The sequence below is a fragment of the Eretmochelys imbricata genome, chromosome 2 (assembly GCF_965152235.1).
Source record: "Eretmochelys imbricata isolate rEreImb1 chromosome 2, rEreImb1.hap1, whole genome shotgun sequence".
NCBI classification, from domain to species: domain Eukaryota; kingdom Metazoa; phylum Chordata; order Testudines; family Cheloniidae; genus Eretmochelys; species Eretmochelys imbricata.
The window spans coordinates 103,309,739-103,325,000 of record NC_135573.1 but is presented as its reverse complement, the minus strand read 5'-3'; the positions used below and the strand labels follow the sequence as shown (position 1 = coordinate 103,325,000).

Sequence of the window (15,262 nt, the reverse complement as noted above, 5' to 3'; positions counted from 1 at the left end):
CTTATCTAGAATGAACTGCTCAAATATAAACCATGTAATTATTTCAGACAAGGTACAATAATCATTAAATCCAAATTCAAAAGTATTCTCATTATTTCAAAACATTTTTTTTCTAAATTAGAGACAGTCTTGTGATTTAGATATGTGATAACTAAGAAATATAGGTAGATGAGCTTTCAATGGATGCCTAAGCCACTGCACACATTATCATGAGAGACTATCAACATGGATCTCTATAATATATCAGTGCTATAACTAACCTGTTACACTAATGCACAGCTCAAGAAAAGCAATGTTTTACATTTCAAGTGCGCCCCTCAACTTAAAATATGAAATGTAATAAAACACTATAGTTAGACTATTAGAGCCCACTCTTGCTCCCACTGAAGTTGATGGCAAGCCTCCCACTGAGTTCCGTGGGAGTAGGTTTGGGCCCTTAAAGACTGGGGAATGACTCTGCCTTTCAGATTCCCCTCCAGTAAAACAACAGGAATATAAATATCCAGAATACTTTTCAAACTATAGAACCAGGTACATTCATCTCTTTTTAAAAAATAAATCACTTTCTAAAATAGTATTTTTTAAAAGCAATGTAGAAAGTAGCTTTTTTTAAAATAAACTCCAAAACACACAAAAATCCAACCAATGTCCCTGATCTAGAAGAGATCATTTTGATATTTTTTATGAAATACGTTTTTTTTAAAAAAGAACAAAAATACTAATAACCTTCCCAAAGCTTCACTTTCTATACTGGCAAGCAAACAGATGTCATTAATTGTAGGAAACATTAATCTGACATACAGACATTATTTATTAATTGTACAGCGCCTTCTGTGAGTGCTGAGATTCTTTACAGAATTATAGACTATGCCCCCAATTCTGCAAGCCCTTACTTGAGTGAGTAAGCCCTTACTTATGCAAGGAATTCCATTGAAGTAAATTGGGCTATTCATGCAAGGAACAGTTTTTAAGATCAGGCCTCATACAGACACTTTGAAAAAGAACGACGTTAAGTGAAAGTGGTGAGTTCTAACTATTCTTAAAAAAAAAAAAAGAAAAGAAAAAAGCAGTCACTGGAATGAAATGTATGCTGATATATTTTGCACTTAGCTTCCTACACCACTTTCAATTTTAATTATTAATTTAAAAAACAAAACAAAAAAGTGCTATATCGTGCCACTGATTTATTTTTAAACATAACTCCCCATTGATTTCAATGGGGACTTCTGCTGAAAAGTAGATTGCTCCATGTTGCCCATATTTATCAGAAACAGTATATTTTGCTGTCTGATAAAATTCTAGCATCACACTTATATGAATAGCTGTATAGGTTAGAGGGAATTCATCTCACCATTTTATCATATTCCAGGCTCTTCAACCTTTTACATCTGTCATAGATTTAAGCCAAGAAGTTGTTTTTCATATGAGTCTGGACTTGCACTGCTGGTGGAATACTTTAATAATTTATTTCACATTTGCTTTATGTTTTACAACTTGCCTTCACTCTTCCATGTACTAAAATAAAAGTGATTAAATTAATTAAATAATGCAGTATTTTATCATTTTTATTTCTGCTGAAAACAACGATTAGATAATGAAAGTGCTACTACAATGAAGTTTTACATGGAGGTTTTTTTTAGTTAATAGAGTAACTGCTTAATCTTGTAGACATCCTGTAGTTGTTACTGAAACAACAGGAGTTGAATATGAATTTTGCCTGAGTTTGGATTTCAGGGTTTGAGCCATTAACTTCTCAATTATTTGATTTTTCTCATTAGCAATTCAACAACTAACAGGTATTGAAGCTGCTAATAGTCAAGGGATGAGGGTTACCGTATGAAAAACAGTGAAAATTTTTAGCCAACACATCCACAAAGATACTTAGGGCCAGATCTTCAGGTAGTGTAAATATCACTGTAGCTGCATTGACTTCAATAGATGGATGCCAATTTGCACCAGCTGAGGGTTGGGCCCTTTATTTGAATTTTTCATGTTCATTTATTTGAAGATGTTTTGTGGAAGTCATTTTTGTTATTGTAATAGCTCGCATTACTTAGTGTGCTCTATTGGCACTATTTGGGAGGTACAAGATGTTGATGTGGAGAGAATTCTACTTTACTGGTGTCACTAACTGTACTCATCAAATGCTGTTCATGCTTCAAGCAATGCATCTCTATATGGAATACAATGTTAATCTTCTTTCTTGTAGTCTGAGAGGAACAGAGGGTGGGCAAATGGCTTAAATGGTACAGTGACTCTTCCAGTTAACATGAGGAAACATGTAAAGTTAGGAAAAAACTGGCACAGCTATAAACCCTATGTATAGATACATAGGGTTTGTAGACCCTATTTCAAGAGTCTTATATTTTACAGCAGGACATTCTCTTATATGCTACTGGAAAGCTAAAGTTTTTTCAATACCTGTGAGAGAAAAGATAACAAGTGGATGTTTCAGAGATACTAAATACCATTCACTGCTATGAAATGGGCTTAAATTAAATATTTCAGTCTCATAAGAATAATTCCTTAATGTATGCTGACTGTTAGCTAAAGGCCATTTTTCTTAGGACGAACAGTTTTACAATATGAAAGGAGCCAAAACTGTTTCACTCTGTTTTAGCTTGGTTTCTGTTTTGTTTTTATGATTATTATTTTAAAAAATCAATTCTAGTTTTGCATATAAATGATTGTAAAGCACCTTTTTGATTATATTAGATAGCGATCCTTACAATCTAAAGTAATGTTCTCTGGCAATGCAATGTTTTACTATCCATTTTTGTTCAAGTGGCATCATAAAAGCCTTAAATTATGTGCTTCATAATTGTACATACGTTCACAAGAGAATTAGATAAAACAATGAAAGTAAGAGAAAACACTCATTTTTTAGGATTAGTATACTTTCAAAAGTTAACGTGTTACTTAAAGTTTTATAACCAAAGAAATAGATCGTGAAAGGTCCAAGAAATTTGTCAAACAAAGTATTTTCTAAAACTTTTCAGATCACACGTAATATTAAAAATAATGGCAATGAAAAATCTGGAAAATCTCTTATCTGTGAATCAGGTACAGAGTTTAATAACAGAAAATCTTTAATCGTTTTAAAAAGTATATGTATTTCTAATGTATGAAGTTTAAACTACCAACCTTTCTTTCTGAAGCACGATAGGAACTATAAAGAAGTTTCAGCAGAAGACGAATTACCTCCCCCATACCAGAATGTTACATCAGGTAAAGATAAAAATGTCCTCTAATCATGAAACTAGATGTAGAAATCTCTTGCGTGCAAATCTAATAGCTATTTCAAACAGCAGCTCTTAGCAGTTTTGTTTGTATCTGTGGCAAAAGATCTTATAAATATGCTTCCCAATTACTAAAGATTGGTGAAATAGAGAATTGGACAAATACTTATAATTCATTTTGTCAGAGTAGATAAACATTTTTTCAAGCACAATTTTTATTTGTTAAACATATATAAAAAACAATTTTATTTTCTTCCAAAAATATTAACTTTCCCATGAGCCAGTAACCTTACAATTGATTGATCCTTGAAAGCAATATTACTACTTTTGCTTTATCTCCTAAAATGTACAAAGCATTTAAAAAGTTTGCTTAAATTGTTAGAAGAGATTTATTTTCTTGCAAATTAATTCTTTTTAACTCTTTATGATAGCTCTAAATCCCATAAAGAAAGATGAATTATCACATACTGAGCCCAAGCTGTGAAACAGGAGGAGACAAATAGAGACCCCTACTGTGTTTAACAATGGAGAAGAAATTCCTGGCTCAATAGAAAATTTTTCTGTCCTTTTTCACAGACCACAAAAGCTGTTAATATGGATTTGAACAGTGGAGGGCACTCTTGCTATGCAAAAACTTGTACTGACCTGGCACACGTAGCTTAATCTATTCAGTGGCCTAAATCTCAGAATTTGTTAAGTAACAGCCACCTGTGGCACAGTCACTAACTGTCTTCTGTTTAAAACATTTGCAGTTTCTAATTTGTGCAATGAAGCACTAGTTATCTAAAACACTGGTGCCATTATGTATGCATGCAGATGTGGAAGGAATGCAACATTCACAATTGGTTCCGAATATCTGTGCAAGATATTGTACCAAATAATAAGATATTTGTTATGTTTCAAGACCATATATAATAAGCTATTCAGTTGGCTGATATCACATTTTATATTTATAGAAAATACATTTGTATAATTCAATATACATGAACATGCTCACTTTTTTTTTAAACAGAATATTTTTTTATTAGGAATCCTTACAGTTTCAAGGCTGATAACTCTAACTTAGCCAGTAATGAAACAGAAAGTACAAAATCAAATAAGGCTAAATAATTAAATAAAACACCAGGGTTTTACATAATTTCCTTGTTTCAGAAAGTTGATGATTAACTAAGTCTTAAACTACATAAATGTAATTTTAGACTGCCTAACTCTGCAAAACAAAACAGACCAATGACTGAACAAATACTGGAAGAATGGCCAGTTTGTGTTTACAGGACCACAAATATGAGAAGCCAATTACGAGCCCAATCCTGCAAAGGCTTATGCACAAGAGGAATGAACACACAAACATTTAAGTCAATGAGACTACTTCTGTGAGTAAAAAGTTACTCACGTGCACAAGTGTCTGTAGGACCGAAGTATAAGTAATTCACTGCTAATTATGTAGCTCAGTCATTTTGCTCATTTGCCATTCCCTGTACTGCAGTGTTGTGTTGGATAACTAAAGCTGCACAAAAAACTAAACAAACCTATTACTGCTAGTCATACGCAGTTTATGAAACATATTACTACATAGATATAAAATCATACAATGGAATTACCAAACAGAGCTTTTTGGAGAGTTCTCTTGAAATAGTGAATAATAAGGCTGTTTTGATTAATTGAAACAAAAGTGCTATGGCACATGCAGGGTTAATTAAGAAGTTCAAGATGCAAGGCCGCACAAAAGGAAACCTTTTTCCTTCTTTGAGAACTGTAAACACTTGTCCTGAACTAGATGGGCATTTGATAAGTTGTACAGCATGTAGCAAACTCACAGGGATCTCTAGTTAACACTCAAATTCAGTGTTAACACTTAACAGAACAGTGGTAAGCCGTACTGCCAAGGTCAACTGCACAGATGTACTAATTGTATTATGAGCTTGACATCTAGTGGCCACCCCTGGCAGGGCAAAGCAGGCAAAGGTTAAATCAGCAAGCCTTGTTAAAGCACTTCTAACTACCCACCCTCAGGGAGAGTCCTTTGGAAGCTTGTTGGCACTCCGTGCAATCCCACCTTTTCACTGAGACCAAAGAGACTTTCTATAGTACACTGGACACTAATACACAGAAAACACAGAAGGGGTGGTCTTGAACACAAAAATTAACCTGTTTAAGTGTGGATTGAAAAAGACAGGCATACATTGTAAAATATTTAGACGTTCTATTGACTTTGTCAGAAGTATTATTTATTGGTGTATTTTCCAACCCCAAGAGTTTTGATTTTTTTGCGGGGAAGGAGAAGGCACAATATTAACAAAGTCAACACTGAGAAAATTAGAAAAAAATCTGGTTTGAATGTTGTGTGTGTGTACTAATATTGTGCATAGTAAATTAGAACAAAACAAAAACCTAGAGTCCAGTCTTGTTTAGCTCAGTTATTTAAAATAATTATTTTAAAATTTCACGAGTTTATGTTTTCTATAATTCATTTATGGCATGATTTTTCTAGCTTTTCCAATTTCCAATATTCCTCCCCCCCTCCAAAAAAGGAAACCATCTGTAACAGAACGCCACTTAAACATAACCCTAAAAGTACATTATGGTTTAAACCTTGCTCAATTTAATCATGGAAAACTCCTATAAAATTTAGTGGGAGGTTTTGCGAGGGTAAAGCAAGCAGCATTTTGGCCCTCTTCATTGACATGTACTGTTCAACAAAAATGTAGAATTATAACTAGATTTAACACTACTTCCTCTGAAAAGTTTATAGAACATTACTGTCAGCTTACAGACAAAATATTCTGGTTGAAGTGTTTCATGCATGCTTTATTTCGTATAAAATATGTCAGAACTGAACTATTTTAATATCATACCAGACCTGTTCTATTATCAGCAAAACTAACTGACTCACCTCCTGAGTCAATGGACAGTCTACAGATTATGCTTGTCCCCGCTTGGCAATCAGTCAGCAAATCATATGGGGAAGGGGAGGACAAAAACAAAAAACAAATAAACCCAACCAAAAAAAGAAGAAAAACAACCCCCTAAAAATCAGGACTTAAATTATTTTTCAGAAGTAGAATTTATGGACATTTGTTTGAGTTTTTTCTTTTTTAAATAAATTCTTATTTAAAAAGAAACTTGAATACTAGCTTCTCAAATGAATTTTTTTCAAGTATTTTAGAAAGTACAAGTTATCAACATTTACAATTAAAGGTATTAGTATCCTGCTGATATTTATTATACAGAAGTCAGCGTAGTACCTTTGAAGATTTCTCAAAGAAAAGAAAATATCCATATGACCACCTCAAGCTCAATGGTAAAACTTCTCAGATTAGCAGCACAAAATGAAATCTGATCCACTTTTGCCTTCTTTTACCATTATCTTGCATACAACAATCAACTTGTTAAATAATTCCTGATGTTAATCCATACACTTTCCTTTGTTCTCTTTGAAGAGAATCAAAATTATCTACAAATATATAAGCTGCAAAGTTCGTAGATGAATTATGTACAAGAATTCCAAAAGAACTTCAGCAAACAATCTCAATTATCCTCTCTCATTAAAGTGGCAATTAATCAGCAATACTTCTATTTTACCTTAAGATATTATTTTTCAAACTAAATAAGCAATCTCTGGTGTTGCTGCTTCAAAAAGAGTGTTTGCAAAATCTGGTTATTTTTTGGGGTTATTTTTTGGTTGTTTGTTTTCTTATATTTTTAATGCAGATATATTCCTATGCTTGTAGGGTGTGTGTTTAATTTATATACACACATATATCAAATATTTTTTTAAAGAAAATTGATTACACAGAATTGGTGTAATTATATATATATATATATGATTTCAAAAGAACACTGTATTATTTCAGCTAGTAGATGTTAAAATATACAGAATGTAATTCTTGTTCACCAGCATTCAAAAGATACAGCCATTAGAATGTATTATGCATTTTGCAAATGTAAAAAAAAAGAAAAAGAAAAGAAAACACTTCAATGTAATTATATGCAGCATTTTAAATAGATATTAGGTTGCAAAAATCATATTCAAAGATTGCCATTACTTGCTTCCTTTAAGGTATTCCTTTCCTCTCAAAACAAACAATAACACATCTCAGCCATTAGCTTAGAATGAAAACAGTCCAAAGCATCAATTGCCATAGTTACTCTTTCTAGAACTTTAGAACAGCAACACTGGAATCACTTTAACATTATAAAAACTTTGTTTAATTATTCCTACTTTAAAAATGCTAAGCTCATGCTCTTCACTAGTAACATGAATTAATCTGAGTCAAAATACATGTAATATTTCTCTTTTCTTTAGTAGAATATAATTTTGAATGATCAAAAATCTGTTGATTTAGGAAAAACAGAAATGCTAGAAATTTAAAACACTAACATCTGAAATCATTTTTTCTTAAAAAAGAAGAGCATATTGCGTTTTATATCAACAACAGTTTTTCCGGGTCTTCTGTCGCTCTTTGTAAATGATTTCCATCATTTTGTTTTAATATGGCATCCTTAAAATGTTGTGTGAATAAATATCTTTTTGTTCATTATTCTACAATATATCTGGCAAAGCAATCTATAATTACTAGTTGTTTGCCAACATTTCTTTTCCCATTTACAAAAGGCATATTTTACCTTTCCACATTAAAAAATCATTTAAAATGATTTTCTGAATGTAAATTTGTAGCTCATGACATTGTCAATTATCTTCAGATTTCAAACACTTTCTCACCAGACTTCCCATACTGAGACTGTTCTGTTGTTGAACTCAGCTGCATTATGCTGTCATCCAAACTGACTTCAAAAATTATTTACTACAATTCTAAAGCTTCCATTGTAACATTGCCACCTAAGTTGACTGGCCTCTATATAACTTTAAATACAGCCTGCTGTTTATCTTCCATTCTGTTTTCCAAACTGGCAGGTTTCCTTTTGCTACTGTTCATTTGTAATTATAAGTAATATACCTATAGAACATTCACTTAAAATGCTTCACTTAATGAAAATATATTTTGATAATGCTATTAAATATATGCTTACATTAAATAAATAAGCTTCCTCAACTTAATATTGGGTTATCAATAATTTCTATCACAGAGTGTAAATACTCTAAAAATATGTAAAAGGATACAGGTAATATAAAAGCATTATTACTTTCTTTGCTTTAACCCTCCCCCCCCCCCACACACCCTCAAAACTGCAAAATGACTCCTCCTCTGTTCTGTCCTGGACTGACTATTTTTGGCCTGTTGCAAAATATGTTCAGGAACTGTGGCAATATCTTGATTACAACTGTGAATGGAAATGAAAAGCACTGACTTGAAAGACATGTTTTAATTCTAAGATCTTCTTTGTGCACCTAAATATATTTGATCTTTTAAATTGTTTTAAAAGTAGCAATATTTGTATTTTGTATGATAAAGTACAAATAATTTACACTATACAAATGTGCACTACATATCCGTCATCTTGTTTACACTACTAAGTTCACCTTGTTCACATTTCTGAAATGAAAGTGAAAAACCAATAACAGGGCTCCAGCTCTTTTATTGTTAACTACACGGGGTTTCATTCCATTAATTTAAATATGTTTTAATAAAAGGGGACACAACACATTTTGATAACAGCCTTCTAAGGCTGAGAAGTATTTACATTGTTGCATTTTAGGGCTGCTGTGAAAGCCGATTTTGAGCTATTCAGGGACCACAATAATAACGCTTTAAAATTCCTCACTGGGATGCAATGTAGTCCTTTTGATGGAAAGACTGTCTTTCTCATTCGGCAGAAATAAATCCATTCATTTGATCATGTAGTCATTGAGGGCAATACAAAACAAACCAAGTGTGAGAAATTCTATGTGATGAAGTAAACAAAACAAAACCAAAAAAATATATTTCCATGACAAAAAGATTCTTTGTCCTTAATCTACCCACCATATGCAAGCGTTTCTTTTTAGCATATCTCCTGTTCTAATCTCGGGTGACATGGCTACATAGATAAGACTCCCGAAACAAAGCAAAACAAAAATAGTTTAAGAATTTTCTTCAATATATTAACTCACCAGAAGTGACATAATGAGGCAATGCAGTGTTTTCCCCCCGGTACTAAAATGGATGCTGAACATGTAAAAGTTTGTAAATGAGAAATTCTTAAACCAAGAACCCTGCCAACAGACACTGTTTGATTAATCTTGTTTCCACAATGACAAATAATTTCACTTTAATTCTGCACTGTCACTGCTATGCTTAAACTAAAGTAAAATAAAAACACACAATGTTTTCTTCTTCAGGTGTGACAGAAAGCAGCATTTCCCTGTCTGTCTCTTACTATCAGTATCCAAAAGGCGTTTCCAGAAGTGGTTAGCGGCCCCTTCTCTTTCCTTCCCTGAACAGTCGAAAGCAACCTCCTCCCACCCCCAAAAAATACCATGGGAAGGAGAAAGAGAGGTGGTGGCAGTCCTGGGTTTGAAGATTTGCCAATCTGACAGATGTTTTAACCTGATGAAGTAGATTCACACTTCAAGCTTCAAAGTTGTGAAGTTCTGATACCATAGTCCAAATCCTCCTTAGGCTCCAACTTTCATCCCTTCCCTCCCTCCCCCACACGCAACTTGTAAGTAATTCCAGTTTTGAGGCACAAATAAAGCAGTGTGGCTTTTTGCATGTTGTTCTGGTAAAATAAAGGAATGAGGGAGTCTAGAAAAAGTGTCTCACTGACTGATTATGCAAGAAACTAAAAAGATAAATTATATGGAAGAAGGAAAAGAAAACTTTCCAGTGGAAGCCCTGAACCTACCCAAGGAAAAGTGAGGGCTGTAGGATGCCTTTGCAAATTTTACTTCTAATCAACACAGTTAATTCTATTTTTAAAAAGCCTGAAACCCCATTTTATAAATGTTATTGTAGGGGCGGGGGAAAGGGATCACTGCACCCCGGGACACTTGTTTACTGGCAGTTTGAGCACTCTAGCTATATTAAACTAGGCATATGTGCCTCTGTGTGTGGGGGGCGTGGGGTGGGGGGGGAACTCATGGCGGATGGGTGGGAAAAATAAACCTTCCCCACTCCATGTGGCTGCTGTGAAAGACGATGGTGGCAGTGATCGTTTGTAGTCATTAGGACTAGTATTAATCAGAGACGAACCCAGAAGAACTGAACTGAGATGGGGAGAAAAGCCAGCAAGGAGGAAAGGTACAAGACCGCCCAGGCTCCTCCAGACAAACTCTGCTCCCCCATCCAGCCAACTTCCCCTTTATGTCAACGTCCCCTACACCCCTAGGGGCTGTACCCACCCCCCCTGCTCCCCAAAGCCCCCTTCGGCCTGCGGGGGAGGAGTCAGAGGTGCAGGAAGGCAAAGCCTTCCCACCTAGAAAGTGGGGGGCGGGCACTTTGGCAATGGGGGGCCCCTCAGCAGCCCCGCCGTCTTGAAGAGGGCTCGGGGTGGGGGGGGGAGGACGGGGACCGAGCGCGCTGGCCCGGTTTGCTGGGAGTGTGGCTGGAGCCGGGCTGCTCCGAGCCCCCCTGGCGCTGCTGCGCATCCCAGCCCGGCGGAGCTGCCCTGTGCGGCTCGTTCTGCGGCCCCCGCAGCAGAGCCCCGGCAGCTGAGCGGCTCCCAACTTCCCTGCTTCGGAGGGAGGAGATGGGGCGGAGGAGATGGGGGGGGGCATTTCTTCGGCTGAAACTACGCCAGGGCGTGCGAGAGCGAGCAACTAAACCCAGCTGGGAAGGGGGAGGAGAGCTCGCCTCCCGGGTGCCAACCCCTCTGCCTCGCGCAGCTCCCACAGCCCGGGGCAACCCAGAGGACTCAGCCCCCTCCCGCGCCAAGTCCAGCGCTGATGAAAACGCCGCCAGGGCCAGCAGGGCGTCGATGGGAGGGATGGTTTCCTGTGTGTGTGTGTGGGGGGGGGGGGGGAACTTGGCGGAACTGTTAACTTTTCTTTTCCGCTGTGTCTCCCCCGAGCGGCCCTAATCCCCACTCTGTGCAGCACGGGGAACGAGCCGTGGCCCGCGATGAAAATAAATAAATACCCGCGCCCCCTCCCCCACCACCATCACAGACGCACAGAGCCAGAGACACACGGAGCAGCCCCTTACCGTGCTCAGAAACTACCTCCGCCTGCAGCTCCTCGTCCGACTTGAGATGCTGGGGCTTCGCTTGCTTTCGCCGAGACATGCTGCTAACTGCGGCTTCTGGATGCTGCTTTTTGCAGAGGCATCAGCGGGAGGAGGGGGGGTAGCCGGAGGGAGGGGGCTGGAAATAATTGATCGCAAAGAAAAAGTCGAGTTGGTAGCTGGGGGGGGGGGGGACGAAACAAACAAACTGAGCGAGCGGGGGGATTAGCCGGGCGGGGTGTGCGCGGTGCTGTGGGGCGTGCGCTGCGAGCTGGGGCGGCTGCGCGGATCGCGCATGGGGCTCGGTAATTATGATTGTGAATAATGCATGGCGATTAATGGTGCTGGGGGCGAGCGCGGATTGGCCCGGCTCCAGCGGACTCAGGCTGCATATGTAAATGAGGGACGGGGCTCAGCAATTAGCCGCTTCACTCCGCCAAATGATGCGTCTCCCCGGCACCAGCAGCGCCTCCTGCAAGAGGCACCGACCCCAGCAGCAGCAGCAGCGGCCGCGGCGGCTGCAGGGGCAGCCGCAGCAAAACACACACACACACGCACACACAGCGCGCAGCGGGGCTCCGGTGCGCACACACTTTACACAACATATGTGCGAGCTTCACTTGTTGGGGAAGGTCATGATCTTCGTGTTCTTCTTCCCCGCCCCCCCCTCCGCTACTTTTGCTTGGCTTTCTTCTGCTCTGTGGGCTTTTTTTTTGCACCACTCGGCGTCTTCTTCTCTCCTGGCTCCTCTTTCCCCAGAAGTTGCTCTGGATGGCATCTGATTTCTGTATGGGCGCGCGTGTGGGCTCAATTTCTGCTTGGTCGGGAGGCGAGAAACTTTTGTGGGTGTGCTCCGCTCTCTTTCCCCTCTTCTCTCCTTGGAGCTTCACATTCTTGTCTTTTGCTCTTCCTCCCTCCTGCTTCTCTTTTTTCTCCTTCCTCCACCCCGCTGACTTTTGCTCTCTCCTCTTGGGAGGGAGGCGGGGGGGGACACACACACACAAAACCACAAACCCTTGAGCAGTTTTGTCTTTCACCTCTCCTTCCTTCCTTCTTTGTCTTGCAGCTTCTTTCTCCAAGCAGAGCCTCCCCGTTGCTGGTGGTGCTGCTCACTTCCTGTTGTCCACGGGTAGGAAGTTTTTGCCCCCCTCTTCTCGCGCAGGTTGCGGTGACTCTTTGGTGACACCCTGCCCGGCGTTCGCCCCCCCCCCCCCGCCTTCGTTCAGTTCTGTGCCCCGTCGGCTACTGGCAATAGTCTCTCGCGCGCGTGGGTGCTGAGCAAGCCTTTGATCTCCGGCAAAGGAGCTCGATCCAGCCCGGGGTCCTCTGCTTGTGTCTCTCTCAGGGTTAGGGTTCGCTTGCTGTGCTGCCTGCGGGGGGGTGGGAGGGTGCGTTGGGTCTCCCCCGCCTTTCGCGCACTCCCGCGACAGCTCAGGTCTGCCGGGCTCTCCCCCCACTCAACGCCTCCTCTCCGCGTAACAGGAGGAATGTGCAAACCGAGGTTGCTGCTGGTGCTTTCGGGCAGATAAACTTTCAAGTTTGGGAGCGGAGCGGGTCACACGGCGGCTCCTCCTACTGCTCCAGCTCTGCACCTCCTCCTGCTCCCACCCCCCCCCCCGCCCCCCCAGCTCAGCAGCCCGATCTGCTCCCAGCCGCTTCCAAATGCTTCTCTTTCCCAACAGCAGCTTGTCTCACACTCCCCCCACCCTCTTTTTAAAGGAGGGCGGGCGAGGAAGGGCTGGGTTCCCCCCACCCTGCCCCTCTGTCGCCTTGCGAGTTGGTCAGCAGCGAGCCCCTCACTCCCTTCCCCTGGGGCTGTCCGCTGGCTGGCGTGTTTTGGGGCGAGGGGATGGTCCACGAGGCGGGTGCCCGTGGGCGTCCCCTCTGCCTTGGCTCGCCTCAGGCGCTGGGGAACTGCACAACTACTAGACTTAAGCCACAAGTTGCTTTTTTTTTTTTTTTTTTTGGTGGGGGGATCTCTGCTGGGGAGAGGGACACGCGCGCAGGCACCTCCCATAACACTATAACAGCAAGCCACCGCTAGGATGTACCACATAGTTACCGATGGCCCCAGCATCCTCTGCATCAGCATCGCACAGTGATCAGGGGACACTCGCTCCAGCCCCCGACATTTATTTGTTTGGGGGCTTTTCGCTCTTCTCCCTCCTTCTCCCCCTTTTTCTTTCCTTTCTTAAATATCGCTTACAGATCGGCTCTGCCCCCCGTCCCTCTTTTGTTTCGCTCTAGTGGCTCTCCCAGACCCTTTGATTGGGACCACGAGAGCAACAGCTCACCTGGCACGAAACAGAAGGGAGCTGTGGGCAGGGGGTTGGGGACAGAGAAGACAGAGACTAAGACCAGTGAAATGGATTTCCTCCTAATCTCCCCCCCAACCCCCAGTTGTAGTCCTTAAAATACACTAACCTTGGCTTCTTTGGAAGACTTCTGTGTAAACTTCCCCTGCTGCTAGTTTCTTTTATCTTTTGCATTGTGATATTATCATTCTGCTTTTGGTTTCTTCGCCACTTTGACGTAGGCAAACAAAATAAGTTAAAGACGCCAGGTTAGGCCAGTCTGGATAGTTTATGGCCACACATGCTTTTAGAGATTTTTGTATTTTGGGTGTTCGTATTTTTTTCAAAAAGAAAAAATAATAACACAACCTAGAAAGGGCAAATAAATGGCTTTTAAATGTCTGTTTTCTACGCTCCATTCATGTGATTTTAAAGGTCGACTTCTTTCTAGCGCCTTCTGCCTTTACAAATAAAAATACTTCTCGCAGTCTCTAAATTCTAACTAACTTTTCTGTGACAGATCCACTTTGGCGGAAAGTTTCTCACCCGGAGTGTTTCTAAACTAAAATGTCTGGAAACGACATTGAGGACTGAAATCTGATGTAATTTTCCAATGTGAAAGGGGAAGGGGCTTAAACACTTATTAAACATAATGTATTTCCACCCGCAGGAAGGGGACTATTGCACACACCACACATAAATACAGTTTTAGACACACTCACACATATACACACACGTGTATATACAATGCAGGTGAAAGCGATCGCTTGCGAGCGTTAAAGAAGCCTTCAGAAAGTGCAGCGGTGAAGGACATGTTCTATTTACATCTTCTCTTTCAGATGGCACAGAGGTATACTTCTACAGACTTGCTTTAGGTGAAAAAAGCTCAGCGACTGGCTGGTTCTGAAACATTCGCCTGGAATCAGAGATGCTGCACTTTAACCTACCACAGGCATTTCCTCGCAGCCCTCCCCCCCCCACCCCGCCCCATTGCAGTAGTAACAGAAATGTGTCAATTTTCATCCCGTCATCTTCGGAAGGGATTTTGTTGTTGCTTGATCAACATTTTCTTCCTAAACTTTAGCATTTGCTATTTCTCAAGGTCTTTTAGTTTCCTGGGTAGCACAATGATGACTGGTATGGGATTTGCATTGCTAACAATTCTTTGAGAATGTTATGAGAACGTACTTAGTCTTCTGCTTAAAAAGCGTAACACGCTTTTGCCAGATTTGAGAGAAACTTTAAGTGGAAAATTAAATAATCCAGTCTTTAATATTTAATGAGCAATGGAGCTCACAAAGGCAAGAAAGGCATAATTACCAGGTTTGTATCTCTTGACATTTACATATTCTAGGGTTACAGGTGACACATTTTATAGGGTGTTTGGGTTTTTTTAGGAGTGGAGTGGAGTGGCTCAGCAGAGAGAAGAGACTCTGATGAAATGATCACTGTAAACCCACACCTGCATAATGCCCCTCCGATCAGAAAGCAGAGAGCTTTGATCGCTACTTTTTGTAAATGAGCAAATGATATAGGCGAAATTTTTGTAACTGATTTAGGTAAACCACGTCAACCCAAACATGAAAAGGGTTCGGAATGGGAGTCTAAAGTTATCATAAAGTGGCTT

At 40.2% G+C, this 15,262-nt stretch overlaps 1 protein-coding gene across 1 annotated transcript in view; it reads right to left on the bottom strand.

The window, feature by feature from the left end:
- The window catches only part of SALL3 (spalt like transcription factor 3), a 20,315-nt gene extending 8,913 nt beyond the window's left edge, over window positions 1-11,402 (bottom strand). Inside the window, exon 1 of the mRNA XM_077809088.1 lies at window positions 11,324-11,402. Within this exon, the coding sequence (XP_077665214.1) occupies window positions 11,324-11,402 (79 nt within the window). The remainder of the gene's footprint in view (window positions 1-11,323) is intronic.
- Between the last annotated feature and the right edge of the window lie 3,860 nt (window positions 11,403-15,262).